Genomic DNA, 19,057 nt, shown 5'->3' with positions numbered 1-19,057 from the left:
ACACTCCCATAATGCAGCTAGTAATCAGCGCAAAGTTGTGTCTTGATCTAATCGGGTACCCATAATACACCTGGGTGGAGAGAGGCAAATGTAAGTACAAGTGTCTTGCCTAAGTATACAACAATTGAAAGCCAGACAATAACAACACGATTGGGATGACTGGCATAGCGATCTAAAATGGCACGACCATATTACCAAGTGTACTAAAAAGGCCCAACAGCGCCTTTACTTCTTACATAGACTTAAATTCTTCGGAGTGGACCCTTTCATTATGACACTTTTCTATAAGTCCGTTATTGAAAGTGTACTCACCTTTAGTATTATTTTGTGGTTCACCGGGGCCACAAATAAAGATAAGTCTGATTTACAACGTGTTGTTAAGTATGCAAGCAGTTCGATTATCTATTGTCAAGCGAGCTCAATCATGCTCACTGTTGATTGGACAAAACAAAAAAAGCGTATGATTTTAACATCAAATGGCTGGTATAAAGATTGATATATGTATACAGCATTGTTGTTATTCAATGCATAAAGTGACAATTAAATTTGACTGTGACTGTTTTTCAAATAGATTTTGATGTATTTTAATAATTTATGGTAGCTACAATTATACTGTACTGTACATATTATATATAAAAAGGTTTGTATCTTGAACCTTAGACACTAGTTGCCTGTAGCTAAACAAAATAGAAATATTGCATGGCCGTAGTTCACCTGTATGCTTTACCTAAAAAATAATCAACAAGGCAGAAAAATGTGATAGATATTTTAATTCAAATGTAGAAGCCGTTATTTCCTGTTCTGGCATTGTGTTGTCAAAGACAAAATACTATTCATCTGATTATTTATTATACTGTACTCTATTTGTATTATTTCTCTTTAGCCTTTGGCAATTTCATGTGATGGCTGAATGCTGTGCTCTGTAATTCTTGGCCATTTTTTCTACATCACAATCAGGTTACGGGTCATCTCCATTGGCCGATATCACATTTAAAAACTAGCTGGTACCCGTCCTTTGGTGGATGGGTAATTGCTACACTAGTAATGCTTCAAGCATTACTAGCAGGTACCCGTATATATTCAACCAATATTCTCTCAGAAGTACAAAAGTACAGGTTAAAACATTAAACTGCTTCCGACTTTTCAATAAACACACTTTATATAAGCTTTATATAAAAAGAACCATATTGGGAGTATCAGTTATATCAAGAAATGCCTTTTTCCCAATCAAACAGCCACAAAAAATGCTTTATTTTGAAAGTGAAATTAGTTGAAAACAACAGCTTGAGATGTTTTATAATTAAAGCTCTTCAAAGTACAAACTACTGAAAATAATGATTGTAAAACAGTTTTATGGCTTTATTCAAGAAGGAAATGCATATAAGTAATAGGCATCAAGACCACCTGGCAAAAATGAATTATAACTGTCATATATAAACTGATTTTCTTTATCTTTATTTGTCTCAGATTGTATTTTGTAAAAATATTTAAAAATAACAACAATCAGCAGCTGTAAAGCATGAACCATTGAGCTTAAAATTTCTAGACATTGTACATTGTACATTCGCCGCGAAGATTGAATGTTATGACTGGTTTTGGGATGGAAGTACATCATATACGTACTCATTTAGATCAAAAAGGCATTTAAATTAGCCTTAGATCGTTTGTAGGATTTTTATTAATTAATGGGAACATCTCTACAAGATGTAGAATCATTGGAAAAAACATAATTAGCCTAGATGAGTTCCAGTTGCCTTTCAAAGTTTCGTATTTGGTATTGCTGCCTTTCAGCCTAAGTAGTCCCTGTGTTAAAATAAAGATTAGTTTATAAGGGTTGTGTAGAATTATTTCCCATGAAAAAAGAACCAATGACAATCTAACAACAGGATGCTGAGCTCTGGATATCAAAGGGTTTATCTGTGGCTGCGACACGATCAATTCAACGCTGTTGTTGGAAGAACTAATTATAAATAAAAGTTTTAGTTGAATATCAAAATATATACATTCTACATCTTTTTCTTAAGAAGCAGTAATATTTAATACAATTAGTAATTTTTGTCAATACATCTCTGGGATGGATCTAGATATTTTTTAGAGGGGGGTCGCCAAAAAAAGGGTACCTCAGAGACTGAGTATTTTAGCCACAGGACCTGCATGGTGGGGGCTGTGGTGAAGCGAGTTTGTTAAAGGACACCCCTAGATGGTTGGAAATGGTACTCGTGCCCGTAAAATAGCAAACCTTTTTAAACATTTTTTCTGCGGGTAAACAGTAGGCTACATGCGACTAACCAAGATAACATTTTTTGAGTTCAATCCGAACATCAGGGGAAGTCCCTTGATGAAGGTACTTCCGATGCGACATCGGTTTCATATTGATTATTGAATTTATTTTATTTAAATGAGCAGTTTTTCCATTTCTCATTTGATAGACATGTGTGAACTGAGTGCGTCGGACTGTCAACCAATTTTCAGTAAAACCAGGGAGGTATAAAAATACCTCCCTGGTAAAACGATTAGTAAAATCAAAACTGTAACATGTACATCGATTTAGAACTTTAACTATGTGGAGAGAGGTAGTGGACATGTGGGGGGGGGGGGGGTGTTTGCTGTAGATTAATGGGATTCGTTGTAAAAAGAGGGTTCGCCCGAACCATTAAAAAACGCCTGACTATGGGTTTCACCGGGACGGTTATAGAAAGTTACAAACGCAAATGTCACATATTGTACACCTAGATAATTAGTGCCACTCACAGTTCAGACAAGAAGTGCCTGTCAATTGTTTTTTCAAACTGATGTTAAAAGTAGCTAAGATACTTCACATGCATGTTAACATAAGATTCTTGATTTTCTGTATTAAACCATATTTTCTTTCATTTACAATTTCATAGACAAATGATAAATGATTTCCAAAATCTGATTTTAAAGACACTAGACCTAATTTAAAGTAACACATTACATTTTATGTGAAAATAAATACTATTGCAATAATTTTTTCATCTTTAAATGTTAAAAAATGTGAAAAATAAGTCGATTCTAATAATTATTATTGCCATGATTATCATCTGGACCGTCAAAGGTATCTAGCTGACCATCATTATTACTATCAAACGTTTGGCTTGTTGTGCCAAATATTTTTTTTTGCGTTTTCTTCCTCTCTCCTTACGAGGCATCTTGAGGAGAAGTGATGTTGAAAATATTGATATGCGCCCTGTGTAGTATGTGAAATGATCTATTTTTAGAAGTTTACCTAGAGATCGTTATGTCACCTTACGATGCTCTTTAAGGCCAGCAATGACACTTGACTCGCACATCGTGGGAAATTTCTATTTTTGTTTTTGCCGTTCGTGTAGCCTCGTGTATGGTTCAAATTAATTGTAAAAGTTTAAATATACTGTACTTGCATAATGAAATACATGTCTTTAAACATCAATGTTATAAACTTGGTGCAGCCCAGTTGAGAAATCTTAGAGCAAATTCAAAGCCACATAAACAAGCCTATTGAGATAAAAAAAAAACAATGATTATTATAAATTATGTTACACCTTTGGCCTACGGATTTGGTTTGGTTTAATCCGAAAAATAATGATTACAAAAAATGTAAAGGTGTAGGAATATCTTGTATTTTGCAGCGTAATTGAGCTGAATTGTGCATAGGTGTGGACGCCTGGGTAACCTTAAACTCTGCCAAAAGACGCAGATATGTACACTGAACCTCCAGTTTTAAGTCCTTTTTCGAGAAGACTTGTTACCAACAGAACTATGGTCATGGAGACCTTTGGACCAAGACAATGCTGAACTCCATTAGATCAAAGGTTTTATGTTTGGTTGCAAAATGATCAGTTCCACGCCCCTAAACAGAAATTTTGCAGCTAAGATTGTGACGTTGTTAAACGTATATATTGCAATTATTAGTTGCAAGAAATAAAATGACAGACGACTATGAGATCAATGAGAGAGAGTGTAACTTTATTCAAAGCATGCTGGGAACTCCCGACTGTGACGTCATACACACATATATTTGATATAGATAGATATGTGACATCTCCCTTTTTCTTAAACATTAACAACAACAACAATCGTAATCACAATATCAAACTCTTAATGAAACAATTAAACTATGATGATGTAAACATTTGGGGTATAATAAAACATGAATATCTGGCAGAGAAATTATGAACAATGAGTCTTTTAATTAGTATTTGTCCATTATGAAATCATCGAAATGTTTGGGTACACGTCTATTTCGCTTTGGTCTGGTGATGACTACCTCTTCCTTTTGAGGATCAGGTGTCCTCAGCGGAGTTTCGATAGGAGTTTCATCCACTTCAGTTTCATATCTTCTTCATGTGATTGATTTAATTGTCGGCGATTGCGTCTATACACTTGTCCGTTTTGCGTAGCGACCATATATGATCTCGGGGTAACATGTTCAAATAACACTTTCGCGGGGACCCATTCTCGGCCTTTGTTGAGACGGACTATCTCATTTCCTTTCAGTGATTGTAGCGTTCGTGTTCCACGATTGTAATATTCTGCCTGTTTGTCTTGTCTAACGATCAACGAATTATGTGCGTATGGAATCAGTGTAGGCTTAAGTTGCTCGCGTGCGATAGGAATTCGTGTTCTAAGCCTTCTGTTCATCAGCAACTGTGCTGGAGATTTGCCGATACCTCCCAACGGCGCATCTCGATAAGCGAGTAAAGCTAAATGAAAGTCTCCGTGAAAGTCATCAGCGGCTTTCCTTAACAATTGCTTGACTGTCTGTATGCACCGTTCAGCTTGACCATTGCTTTGTGCATAGGTGGGGCTCGATGTGATTAGTTCTATCCCCCATGATTTAGCGAACTCTTTCATTTCAGAACTTGCGAAAGGCATGTTGTCGCTTACAAATGTCGCTGGAATGCCGTGTCTCGCGAAAATCGTTTTTAGCCTGCCGATTACTTCTTTGGCAGTTTTGTTGCGTAGCGTGACGACTTCGGGATATTTTGAATAATAATCTACAACTACTAAGTGGTCATTTCCTCCAAAGTTGAAAATGTCTGCCCCAATTTTGTAAAAGAGTATTTCAGGTATTTCGTGAGGTGTCATTGGTTCGCGTTGATTTTTCCGTTTGTACTTCGCACATGTCGTACATCTTGATACCATGTCATGAATAGCATTGGTGATACCGGGCCAGTACAACAACTCTCTGGCTCTGGCCTTGGATTTCTCTATTCCTAAATGACCATCGTGAATGCGGTTAAGCATGAATTCTCGTTTGCTTTCTGGTACTATCAATTTCTGCCCAATGAACATTAGTCCCTCGTGTTCATAAATTTCGTCACGCATCGGCCAAAATTGTCTTATCTTTACGCTGACTGACTGACGTCGCTGAGGCCAGCCAATATGGCACTGTTTAGTGTCTCGTCCTCGTTGGTCGCTTGTTGTATTTCCGTTATGCTAGCTTTACTCATACTCAACAGCTCATGTACGGCATGTATACGATATTGTAGAATTTCAGGATCATTCGTGACAGTTTCCATCGGAACCGCTCTGCTCAGTGCGTCCGCGATATACATTTTACGACCTGGAACATATGTGACATTTTTATCATATTTTAATAGTCGTAGCATCATCTGCTGTAGTCTGGGACTCGCCTTGTGAATTGGTTTCTTTGTAATTGACTCAAGAGGTTTGTGATCAGACTGGATCGTAACTGAACGTCCGTAGACATAGTTGTTAAACCTTTCAAGTGAAAAACAAATAGCTAGCATTTCTTTTTCTATCTGAGAATAGTTCATTTCGGCTGACGTTAGTGATCGCGAACTATAGCGTATGGGGTGACCATCTTGCATTAAAACACTTCCTATAGTCCAAAAGATGATGCGTCACATTGGATTACTACCTTTTTATTCGGATCAAAGTACTTAAGCACTGGTTCTGAGCTTAACAAACTCTGCAAATGTTTTAGCGATTGGTCGTGGCGTTCTTCCCAAGACCATGCTACTTCCTTCTTTAATAACTCTCTCATAGGAGCGCTGATGGTAGACATATTCGGAATAAATGGCGACAGATAGTTGATCATTCCCATTAAACGTCTCAGGTCAGACTTACAAGAAGGTGTAGGCATATCATAAATTGCTTTTACTTTAGAATTATCAGGCTTAACACCATCTCTACTAATTATGTGCCCTAAGTATGTCAACTCATGTTCTTTAAGCTTAATCTTATTTCTATTAAATTTTACATTTTCATCTTTAGCACGCTCCATGACTTTGGCTATCACACTATCATGATGCTTTTCATCGTCATCAGTAGCGATTATCATGTCATCAGAAATTACAAATACATTATCAATACCTCCAAATATTTGTTCGTTTCTCTTTTGAACAACCTCACTGGCACTACATAGACCAAAGGGTAATCTGTTAAATGAATACCTCCCAAATGGTGTGTTGAAGGTGCACAACTCAGTGCTGTGCTCCGTTAATGGTATTTGCCAGTATGCATCTTTCATATCAATTTACGCCCTGACAATTTACTTATTACATCCTCTGTTGTAGGAATCATGTTATGCTCTCTTTTAATTTCCTTGTTCAAATCTTTAGGGTCGAGGCATAGCCTCAGAGAACCGTCCTTCTTTTCTACAACTACTAAACTACTCACCCAGTCAGTGGGCTGATTAGTGCGTGAGATTACGCCTTGGCGTTCCATCTCGTCTAATTTGTTTCTTAATTTATCATGTAAACTTATTGGTACTCTCCGGGGTGGATGCAAGACCGGTACGGCGCCCTCTTTAATCTTAATGTTGTATGGTTCGCCCATGCAACCCAGGCCCTCAAAATTCTTTGAGTATTTACTCATTAAATCATCCATTTTGATTGAATCTACATTACGGTTAATGATGCCTAATGCTGTGCTCGAACTTAGTCCAAGAATAGGTGGACTATAACTACCTCAGTAATGAAAAACTCATGAGCACTTGTTTGCATGCCATCGTTCCGTGAAATCTTCAAACTCACCACACCACAGTGTGGGATTACAGTGTTACTGTAACTATACAACTTGGCTTTACTCTCATTGACTTTCGTCTTAATATCTAATTTCTTAAATAAGCTCTTAGGAATGAAGTTTACATTCGCTCCTGTATCTACCTTGACATTGATTAAATGTGTGTTGTTAACCTTTATCTTATACAACCACATGTCATTAGTGTTTCTCCCAACACTATCAATATAAAAACTACCAAATGTTAAAGACATATCGTCTTCTTCTACAAGGTATTTACTATCAGATGTACATTCATTAGCATTGATACTGTCAATTTTCTTATTAAACTTAGATGGATTAAAATTATAATTACGCTTACCACTACTACCAACACCATTCTGTCTGCCTGGACACAATGTCGATCTACTGAAGTGTCCCAAGCGATTACATTTTCTACAGCGTTCGTTCCAGGCTGGGCATTGCCTTGGTGGATGTTTACGCATACAATTCGCGTGAACTTCGCGTTCGCTATGGTTACGTATACGCGCCTTGTCGCTGTACTGTTGTTTGTGCTTCGTGCTGCCTGCGTGTGTGGCTTTCTTTACTTCATTTACATTAGCTTTATCAGACATTATCAGTGTTAATTCTCGCTTAGAACTCTCATAATTACGCATACGTTTGACTACAGTCTCTAAAGATGCGTTACCATGGTCTCCCATAACCTTAAGTTTCATTGTTGCGTCTGAGATCCCGAAAAATAATTTATCTCTTAAAATTGCGTTTACGTCCTGAAATTTGCAGTCGTCGGCCATTGTTCTCAAATCGTTCATGTATTCATCTAAACCTTGCCCTTCTGGTCATTGATACGACCAAAATTTGGCTCGCATGGCCATGACTGGATCTCTCTTTTTACAGTAGTTCTCAAACTTGGTTAATACATTGTCATAATTTTCTTTTGACTCACCCTCAACATATGTAAAATTGTTGAAAATTTCAAGCCCTCGTTTTTCGAGCACCGTGAGCAGGATCGCTATTTTCGTTTTATCGCCCTTGCCGTTTGAATCGGTGGCTGTCATGAATAAATCGAAGCACTGCTTCCATCGTTTCCACTGCGTGGAAATGCTTGGCCCATCAAAATCAAAACTTTCAGGGGTTTTAAACCTGAATGATTCCATTGCAAATTATTTTACACAATAAAATGCACCACTTCTGACACCATGTGACGTTGTTAAACGTATATATTGCAATTATTAGTTGCAAGAAATAAAATGACAGACGACTATGAGATCAATGAGAGAGAGTGTAACTTTATTCAAAGCATGCTGGGAACTCCCGACTGTGACGTCATACACACATATATTTGATATAGATAGATATGTGACAAAGATCAATGGACTGTTTACAAGTTCCTATCTTGGCAAGACGAGCTCAGCATCCTGTTTTTAGATTGCCTTGTTCGAACCAAGCTATTTTATGACTATGTTTCTTGGTACCCCTGCCTTATCACCACTTCCTCAAAACATTGCACATATTTCAGTGTACAGAACATGACTAGTATTATGAACATTTCTAGTGATTTAACAAGTTATAAAATAAAAAAAAACTTACAGCATTTGCTGGGAAAGACCTAATGATAGCTGCTGAAAAGCCTTTATATAGCGACATCAATCCTTCTTGCTTATAGAGTGTAGTGAATACATGACGTAGATTGCGATAGTGTTCATCTGGAGCTGTCAAAATAGAAATAAAATATAAGCTAACCACTGTTCACATTTATCTTATATGTTTTTCCATTGACCTCTTGTAACTACCACCTCTTATCGCTTTATCAGATATGCCCTTCATTTTCATGTATGCCAATGTGAGTTTACCGTACCTAAAGAGGCAACAATTTCAGCGTGGCTTCGAGGCCGACTCACTCCTAGTTCTGGTGGTGGAACAATTCTCGGATAAAGACTATGAACCGTAGGTCCATTCGAGTGTGCACTTTAAATAACCCAGTTCATCATTTGACGAGAGGATAGGTTTAGTGATTAATTTACTATTGGTAATCCTTGGCCACATGTGCCAAATATATTAAATAAAAATGTGTAGATAATAATGTTAGTTAAAGGCATTCACATGTCTCCACCAGGACGCAACACAAGGACAAAAAATACACATAGCATAATGCAAGTATTTGACAAATTAAAAGTAACGGATCATGGATCATGTGATTGAACACAAGTATTTGACCAATTAAAAGTAACGGATCATGGATCATGTGATTGAACACAAGTATTTGACCAATTAAAAGTAACGGATCATGGATCATGTGATTGAACACAAGTATTTGACCAATTAAAAGTGACAGGTCATGGATCATGTCATTGGTCATTGGTGTTAGAAGCATAACGAACACATACCAGTTTGCATTCTTGATTTCAGGGTATCTGCTGGGAAAGCATAAATACATATCATCATTCCTGCAACACCACCAGCCAGTAGAGTTCTTCCAGCTCCCAAATTAGCAGAACTGTCAACAATAAGGATTTGGAGAGTTATCCAGGCTGTAATAATTAGCTACAATACACAGATGGAAGAATGTCTAGTTTTACAATATTTTATGGCTTAATTCTGTCTTTTATTTATATTATTAATCCAATTTAAAATTTAATAGCCTTGTAACTGACCCATGGAACCAGTGAGTTTCAGTGATGATATTTTGCTTTTTTTGATTATTGGACAGTTTATTAACAAACTCCGTTCTTCTGAGTGGTTAAGGCAGGGGTGCCATTTACCGTAGCTAAACAGCCAACAATATCGCCATGTGTGGCCGACTCGCTTCTAGTTCTAGTGGCGGAAACAAGTCTTCTCGTATAAAGACTATAAACTGTGTACACAGTTTACCTGTGTCGCTTTAAAGAACCCAGTTTATCATTCAAGATAAATAGGGGGTTAACCCCGGTGTCACATTTGAAAACTATAGTCTAGTATAGCGCCCTCTCTAGAGTGGTAGGTATAGGACCCTAGCATATTTCAAGGTATTGTTGCGGCGGCAAAATTTGCATATTGTTCGCCCGGTGAGGCGAAGCGTCGTCTAGCTTGGTTTGCGCAATGTTAGGCACTCAATCTCTCGACATCATTGCGTTGAGTCATTAATTCCCACAGCCAATTGTGCGGGACATCTAGGAGTGATTGTTTAGAGCTTATTTATTGTGGGGCGCAGTGTGCATTGGTTGCACCTAACTGTATAAGCCTGGCCTTTTATAAGAATTGGTAGAACCATGATGCTCATATTATTGTAGTTCAGTTATAAACCGACGGACTGGGGTGAGCGCAGTATCGCAGATTGAAACTCCCGACAAGGCTCCCAGCTATGGAGCGCCATCGCTGCCTCCGGCAGCAAACTTTAATTCTATTCGGCTCTTTTACCATTACGTTCGGCTCTTTTAGCATTCGGCGCATTTCTATTCGGCCCATTTACCATTACGTTCGGCTCTTTCAGCATTCGGCTCTTTTTTATTCGGCCCATTTACCATTACGTTCGGCTCTTTTTAATTCGGCCCCTTTTTATTCGGCTCTTTCTGCATTACGTTCGGCTCTTTTTGATTTGGCCCTTTTTTATACGGCGCAATTAAATTCTAACCTTTTACATGGGGTCAAATGGAAGAAAATCTACGGCTGGAAATGAGTCTATGAAAAGTTTACAAAACATATAGATGCAGCATGTAGAGTGTTTGGTTGGTTGAATTAAATGAATTATTTCAATATGACTAATCATTTTATTGACATGATTAATGTGTTAGAGAACTTGCAATTGTCCCACCTTATTGACCATTTTGAGAGAGAAAAGGTTTGATTTATGGCCTAGGCTAGCTAGGCCTAGTCTAGTGTCAGCCTAACATTTAATAATAATAATTTACCCTTTCTCTCTCAAAATTTGTTAAAAGATGAATTCATTTTAGTTTATTCAACACATCTTTAATCGGTTGGCTACTCATGGTTGGTGCCACGATGATCAAATGTTTGTAAACTTTTCATAGACTCATTTCCAGTCGTTGATTTTCTTCCATTTGACCCCATGTAAAAGGTTAGATTTTAATTGCGCCATATAAAAAAATGGCGATTTAAAAAGAGCCCAACGTAATGCAGAAAGAGCCAAATAAAAAAGGGCCGAATCAAAAAGAGCCGAACGTAATGGTAAATGGGCCGAATAAAAAAGAGCCGAATGCTGACAGGGCCGAACTTAATGGTAAATGGACTGAATAGAAATGCGCCGAATGCTAAAAGAGCCGAGCGTAATGGTAAAAGAGCCAAATAGAATTAAAGTTTGCTGCCGGAGGCAGCGATGGCGTTCCATACCCAGCTGAACGTGCATGGAATTCGTCGTCTCCTATGATAGTCTAAGCAGCCTTTGGCAGTGGACATTGTGAGTATATAAGTTATACCTAATAGTCGCTTGATAAAAATGTATGTTTTTTATGATAATTGAAGTTCACCATAGAATTTGTTAGTATTGTTTATATATATTTAAATATAGTGTCGCCTACATTCAAGTCCATGAGGTTACACTTAACAATCTGTAAATTGTACAACCGGAGGAAGTCTGAAAGCCACAGCCATTTTGACCACGTTAACCACTGGAAGAAGAGACGGCTAGCGTGTGGAACTGTAGCTGACACTTGGACATTCGAAAAGATAACTTGTTGTTGTAAATCCGCAGTATCAGAATAATAAGCAGTAGTATATTTCTATATTATTTGAATTGCATTGGGTAATAACAGTTGATTGTTGACATTTAAGTCACATAAGTACCACACTGGAGCTAGTATTTACTCTGTAAGCCCTGAGTGGCAATTATTGTAAAGTTGTTGAGAAGGGTAATATCATTGCAGACACCCTGGTAATTGGAGACGGGTTACGTCGTAATATATTAATCCAGATTTATAACAAATTTAATGTTATTGATAAGAACCATACTGTAAGAGTCCTGGTAATTGGAGACGGGTTACGTCGTAATATATTAATCCAGATTTATAACAAATTTAATGTTATTGATAAGAACCATACTGTAAGAGTCCTGGTAATTGGAGACGGGTTACGTCGTAATATATTAATCCAGATTTATAACAAATTTAATGTTATTGATAAGAACCATACTGTAAGAGTCCTGGTAATTGGAGACAGGTCATACTTAAGTAGATTTATTATCCATAAGGTTAAATTATTGCCCTCAATTGTGGTCACTCACTTGTTTGAGGCCTATGGTTTTTGTGTTTGTATCGTTTTGTGTTTGTTCGTGTGTAATAAGAAATTATCATAGAAGAATAAATTGATTTTGCATTCGGTACATGTTGTATGAGACTCCTTTTGTTGCATACCTAAGACAGAAGCTAGACCTTCGGTCCAAATTGTTCATTCGTGATTTTCATGGTGACACCCAGTGAACTGTTCACAAAATAATGCCTGTGTCGGGGGGATTACCACCTATCTGATTTATATATTTATTTATTTTACTTCAACAATATTTCGCGAAGCTGATCATTAGGGACCCTCACAAAAATACAACATGACGGGACATAAACATGTAACAATAAAAATTAAAATAAATATAATTTATAAAGATAAAATAAAGCACAAACAATTTAGAATAAAATATTAAATGAATTAAATTAAATTGGCCCTCTCAGAAGAAAAGATAGGAAAAAGGAAGCAACTAACTAAGATGAGCAGATAGGACAGTGATTAATTAAAAATAGATTATTTTCTTTGTATTATTAGCTACTACCGTTGAACCTTCGTTAGCGAACACCTCCCTTAACAGCCGCACTTAAAAGCATGTTTGTTCTTCCTATCTAATTAGTGCATTTGGTACCTCCTGTAAGCGGCCACATTTTTTACTAACAATTCTATTTTTTGTATGGTAAATTTACCTCCGTTAAGCGGCCACCTGAAAATACAATTTTGATACTTATAGTGCTTTATTATTATATTAGCTTTATTTTCGAAGCTTGTGTGCAAAATCTTTTTGTTTGATTTATTAGGCATTTGATTGAATCACTTTATTATTTTAATCATTCTTGCATATTCTTGAAAGTAATAACTGACAATTTTAATAAGCCTGGTGTTTTCAAGTTTGTTTTAACAATAAATAACAAGGACAGACTCTGCAAGTAGAAAAAGAAAATTGTTGACTTTTGTAATGATTTTGTCATTTGTATTGATAGGCTGCGGTTTTAAAAACATTTCTGTGAAGATGATTTTTAGAAGATACAGCTACACAGATTTTGACCGACCATTTTCATGCATTTTAAAATTTGTCTGAAAGTCAAATAAATAATACTAAACCACCTGATAATAAACAATAAAATACGAAATATCATGCATAGCCGAGGGTGGCCGCTTACGGGAGGTTCAACTGTATTTTGTTACAGCTTGAAAGAGAGAGGGTAGAATTACAAGATTATAGGAATACCAAAAACTTGTTATTTTTCAGATTTAATATACCTCCCTCCTTACCTCCCTCCTTACCTCCCTCCTTCTGGTGTAAGAGTTTTCTTCATAAGTTCATAAGTTAAGAAATACACACCGTTTCCAGGTACGTCTGCAAAAATTTGTTAAAAATAACATCATTTGATGTTGGTCAGATTACGAGAAACATCTGACCATAAAGAGAAGTTAGTCAGATTTATAGGGAAAACATTTGACCAAAAAGAGAAGTTAGTCAGATAGGGCAAACATCTGACCAAAAAGAGAGATTGGTCAGATTAGGACAAACATCTGACCAAAAAGAGAGGTTTGTCAAATTAGGACAAACATCTGACCAAAAATAAAGGTTGGTCAGTTTAGGACAAATGTGTTGTGCAGAGGTTTTATTTTATAATAAATAAAAATGTTAAAGCCAGCTTAAAAGAATGATTGATTTATATTTATTTGATATTCTATTTATGACAAATAAAGATGAGTAACATTGTAAAAACTGACCAGAAATGTACAGGGACAACCACAAGACAAGCAAAAAAACTTTTATAATAAAGGTGCCCTAACAAAATTATCATTTCATGTATATTAATATTTATTATTGGAATATCAGGTGGAATTGGTAGTTGCATCTGAGCTATAATAATCTATTATTATTATTATACCTCGTATAAATGTAGCAACACTGCCTTTAAAAACACCTTTTGCACCCGAATTTCTATAGATTTGCTTTGCACAGTCTACAGGACCAGCATATTTTACCTCAGCTCCTGAGGCCTGTTGAATCTAGAAAAATAAACCTCTCATTAAAAGTAACTTAAATTTAATTATTAACTAATAACATGCAGATTTTTAGAAATAAATAAAAATTGTAAGTGTTTTTTGCTTAGATTTTAACAAAGTGTATGTGTGTTCCTTTTCTGTATTACTGCACTAAAAGATACTGCACTTTGTTTTTTATATGGATTCAATATAATAACTGGAATGGGTCATTTCTCAATATAAAACTAATAAGAACATAGATCTGTATATAAATATAAATCAAAGAGCTGCATAGGCAGGGTAGATAGTAAAAAATCAAAATCAAAACGAGTTAAAGCTGCCTCAATATAAATTTATTAATACAACATGTTTCGGCATATCATCAGGTGAAGATAATTGTAACAAATGATAACAGTCACAAAATTACATAATAAAACAAATCAGCCAATCAAAGATGTTAACAAACAAAAGGCATAAGTTATAAAAACATCCCCTCAATGAAGAAATATTTGCTTTATAAAGCAGGAAATTTAAAACAAAAGGCCCTAAAAACATCAACTTTAAAGTGTGAATAATTGTTAACATATGAATATTTCTAGCAAAATGAATGTTTAAAAGATCTAAATTGTACATTTACATGCCAGTAGGGGCAAGAGTGCCAAGCTTAAAAATGATTAGATCTAACTAAATTGTCTTTAATGCTACTATCTCGTTTGTAAGCTCCCATAGGTCGTTTTTTAAAAACATCTTTTGCAGCGGATTTGTCTTCAGTCAAAATCAAAAAGTTATCGCAAAACAACCTTCTTATTCATAGGATGATAAGTGTTACGTGTAGGTTGTAATGTGTCCTTAACTGGCAAACTTTTCTTAGAGACTTCACAGGATATTCGTGTGTATTAAAAAAATCGATCATCTAAGATGCTTCTGTGTTAAAGCCATCATCCTTGCTACACAAGCGTTAAAGTTTAACAAGTTGCGAATACGGTACAGCATTCTTATATTGGTGAAGGATGCGAAGAGTTGTAATTTAGATAAGTGTGCGCGTCTGTTCAATAAAGTCCATTGTGAATAGGAATTGATGTGTATAAGGCTGTAGCATCCATTGTAAAAAAGATAAGCACTTTCAGATGTAAATTTATAATCTTTAAACACAATTACTGTTATAATCTTTGGTGTTTCCTTTCTAACCGCAAGGTTTAGGGTTCATTTCCAGTGGGCAATATCTGTATCATGTTGTTTTTTTTTTTACCCCAATACGATATTGTTTATTTCATTTTAAAAACAAGGTACTGTACGAATGAAAGTTGGTTGGTTGATTTACATGCAATTTGACAAATGATTAAAAAAAGAGCATCGTATTAAACTAGTGATTCTAAAGAGATCTATTAAATACATGAATTAAATTATAAACAAATGATTGTCGGCATTGTCGGCAGCGTTTAGTGTTTTGATTCAGAGTGATCAGTCTACCAGTTTGGCTAGAGGATGGTCGGGATCCTGACAAACTTTAGTTACTGAGGTTTAAGGCTAATGCTGATGATTTTTTACTGGCCCACTTGTTTGTTTTTTTTTCCTTGTGTAAGATTCAAGAACCAGATAATAATATCTTACAGTATTTAAGGTTAGGTAATTATTATTACACCATTTGGCAAAATCATTTATTATTGACTGTCTATAGTTTAATTCATGATTATTCTTAATAGAAGAACAGTTTATCTATGAGGAGATGTGTTTGAATATAATTAAATGTCGAAATAAAATCGAAAAAATAGTTTGAAAATACCTATTTTCTTTACTGGTTTTATCCAAATTTGATTGTACAAAATGAGTAAAGGTAAGTGATGCATCAGGGCGCCCATTTTGGGTTTAAGCAAACTGAAACCTATCCAAGAGTGGACTAAAGACCTTAAGAAGAATACACTTAACTAATGACTTAAGGCACTTTATTAGAATCGATGATGTAAGCGCAGTAGGTCTGAAGCTTTTTAGGCAGAGTGTTAAGTCAAACAGTGACCACCTAAATAACCTGTTAAAAATGTAACATAGCTCATTTGCAATTTTTTTTATATAGTTTTGGCCAATAGACCATTTGGTACATTTTGATGTGTAGTATATATTGTAGAGAGTGGTTTCTGTTTAAGTTGTTTTTGGTCGGATTTTGTCTAGGCCTCGGCTCAATTAGGTCGCCTGGTGGAGTAGCGTGACCGACTTCAGGGTTATTTATGAGCCATGGCGTCGGTGCTTCGGAAGCAAAACTCAGTTAGCAAAAAAAAAGTCTAGTAATAAAAAAGACCAATCTAATATTAACAGTACTAATACTGATCCAAGTAGTCTATGTGGTAAATGTTATTTGGTGATAATGATGAGGCATTGCATTGTGGATTTTGCCAGCTATGGTTTCACTGTAATTGTCAAGGGGTTTCTAGTGGATTGTACAGTATATTCTACTATCGCAAATTTAAAAGATCAAGAAATGGACCAGTGTCATTGGTATTGCAAGTCTTGTAGTAGATCTGTTAATAATGTCATGTCTGTGTACTTAATGTCCAAAAACAATGTGAGAAACTGGAGACTGGTTGATTTACTATCAAGTGAAATTGATAATCTGAAATTAACTAATAACAGCAGCAGCGAACATGTTGATTATGAGAAATTAAATAAACTAATTAGCGATGAAGTTAATGAAGTCATGCAAGAAAAGCTAACAAGTATTGAGGGGGTTAACCAGAGAAATGGAATTAAGGAAGTATGGGGGTAAAGTCTTAACAGAAGTAGAACTTGTAGACCATATCGTCCATAAAGTGTTGGGCCTCTCAGAAATAGCTGTCCAAAATATAGACAACAAAATGAATAAACTTAAAGGATGGGAACGGGTCTTTATTTCTCCAGACAAGACAACACAGGAACGAAATGACGAATTAAAGAGTAGTTGTGTTCGATAGAAAACCAGATCTGATTGTCATCACAGAGTCATGGACCAACAAGAAAATTAATAATACAATTTTAAATTTAGATGGGTATTATTTGCTGTGTAAGCAAGATAGACTTGATACAAAAGATGGGAGAGGTGGTGGGACCTTACTTTATGTTAAGGAATCTATTGTTACAACAGATTTAGGTGATATTCACAGAATTTCAGCAATTCTGTTTGGGCATAAATCCACCTAAATGAGCATCTGAAAGCCATTATTGGTATTGTCTACCGGTCACCTAATAGTTCAATTCATAATAATATACAAATGTATGTAGAGAAGTTTTAAATAAGTCGTGTCCTACAGTTATAATCGGGGACTTTATTTTCCGGGTATTGATTGGGAAAATTTAGATTCTAATTTGGATGGTCAGGATTTTCTGGATTTTGTTCAAGATGCATATCTCACCCAAACATGTTGAATCAGCGACAAGAGGCAGTAACATTCTGGATCTTGTTTTAACTAACGAACCTAATATGGTGTCTGATATTGCTTGTGTTGGTAGACTTGGGTCTAGTGATCATGATATGCTAGAATTTTGTTGTAATATTGATACACTGATTAATGATAGTACCGATTATATCTATGATTTTAGGAGAGCCAACTGGAATAATGTTAGGAATGTGCTTTCAGAAGTGGATTGGCCCAGTTTAACTGAACTTCCATCTATATCCGAGTCATGGCCAATATTTGAAGTTTATAATTCTTCCGTTAAAATTGACATAACAGAAAACCTCCTTTTATCAACAGAAAAAGAGAAAATTATGGAAATTTTACTGTAATTTGAGAGATTCCACAGACCTTGCAATTTATAAGAGATCTTCTAATCGGGTCAATCAGATCCTGTACTAAATCCAAAGATTTAGTGGGGCCCTTAGTTAATGATGAAGGGAATATAGATGTTGATGACATGGAAGCTGCCGAAATTTTAATAAATACTTCACGTCCATGTGAATTGATTCTAATTTCATTCCACCTAATTTCCCTAACGAGTTTCCAGATGATGATAAATTGATCACTGTACTGTTTACCCCGCAGAGACTTTTAAAATTGGTGCAGAAACTGAAACCTAACAAATCACCGGGACCCGATGATTTGAGCTCGAGAATATTCTTGGAAACTGCTAGTGTTATTGCGACTCCTTTAGCCCATCTTTTTTAGATGTTTTAATGAAAATTTTGTTCCAGAAGAAAGCCATTGTTTCTCCTATTTTTAAAAAAGGCTCTGAGAAATCACTGGCAAACTATAGGCCTGTTAGTTTAACATCACATTTTTGTAAATTGATGAAATCGGTCCTGAGGGATGAGTACAATGGAAAAACTTCAGGAAAGCTCTCCGCCTTGGAACCTACCTTATCTATCTCAGATGTACCACGAAATGTAGATTTGATAACATTAGTTCTCACTATTACGATATTGTTCCATATTACTCTCTTAGAAAGATATCCTGGGGGGTTTTAAAACGAAATGTTGGGTTTCATCAGTAGATTTTTAAGTGTCGGTGGTAAAGTTAGTTCCGGGTTCACGGTGAGTCATCACCTTGAAACTTCCTGGTTTCAACTAAGTTGGCTGATGGTGATAGTCATTTTAGTTTTTTGTTTATTTTCGAACTGCGTGTGTGAATAATAAAAATTATACTGTAAATTAAGATCAAATTAAGTATATTCATAAAGCATCGGAGCATATTGTGGGGAATAGTATATAAAATTACATCGGGAGAACTGATGATAAGACCTTTTGTTTGAAATTGAGTGAAACCCTGATAGCCGAGTTGTTGAGTAACCTGGCAGAACTGTATAATTGTGCGCTATCTGTGTCTCGTTTGGACCCTGAGATACTTCTGCCCATGTTGCAAACCGTCTGAAACGTCTTCCTTCTTGGGCCAAAACTGTG

At 35.9% G+C, this 19,057-nt stretch overlaps 1 protein-coding gene across 1 annotated transcript in view; it reads right to left on the bottom strand.

The window, feature by feature from the left end:
• Positions 1–2,939: 2,939 nt before the first annotated feature.
• LOC144853832 (mitochondrial carnitine/acylcarnitine carrier protein-like) overlaps positions 2,940–19,057 on the bottom strand; it is a 32,967-nt gene continuing 16,849 nt past the window's right edge. Inside the window, exons 5-9 of the mRNA XM_078711682.1 lie at positions 14,097–14,217; positions 13,483–13,555; positions 9,375–9,484; positions 8,578–8,699; positions 2,940–3,495 (exon numbers count right to left, since the gene is read on the bottom strand). Of these exons, the coding sequence (XP_078567808.1) occupies positions 3,433–3,495; positions 8,578–8,699; positions 9,375–9,484; positions 13,483–13,555; positions 14,097–14,217 (489 nt within the window). The 3' untranslated portion in view covers positions 2,940–3,432. The remainder of the gene's footprint in view (positions 3,496–8,577; positions 8,700–9,374; positions 9,485–13,482; positions 13,556–14,096; positions 14,218–19,057) is intronic.

The sequence above is a fragment of the Antedon bifida genome, chromosome 10, assembly GCF_963402885.1.
Source record: "Antedon bifida chromosome 10, ecAntBifi1.1, whole genome shotgun sequence".
Taxonomy (NCBI): domain Eukaryota; kingdom Metazoa; phylum Echinodermata; class Crinoidea; order Comatulida; family Antedonidae; genus Antedon; species Antedon bifida.
The sequence above is the reverse complement of the archived record's forward strand: the minus strand, read 5'-3'. Positions and strand labels throughout refer to the sequence as shown.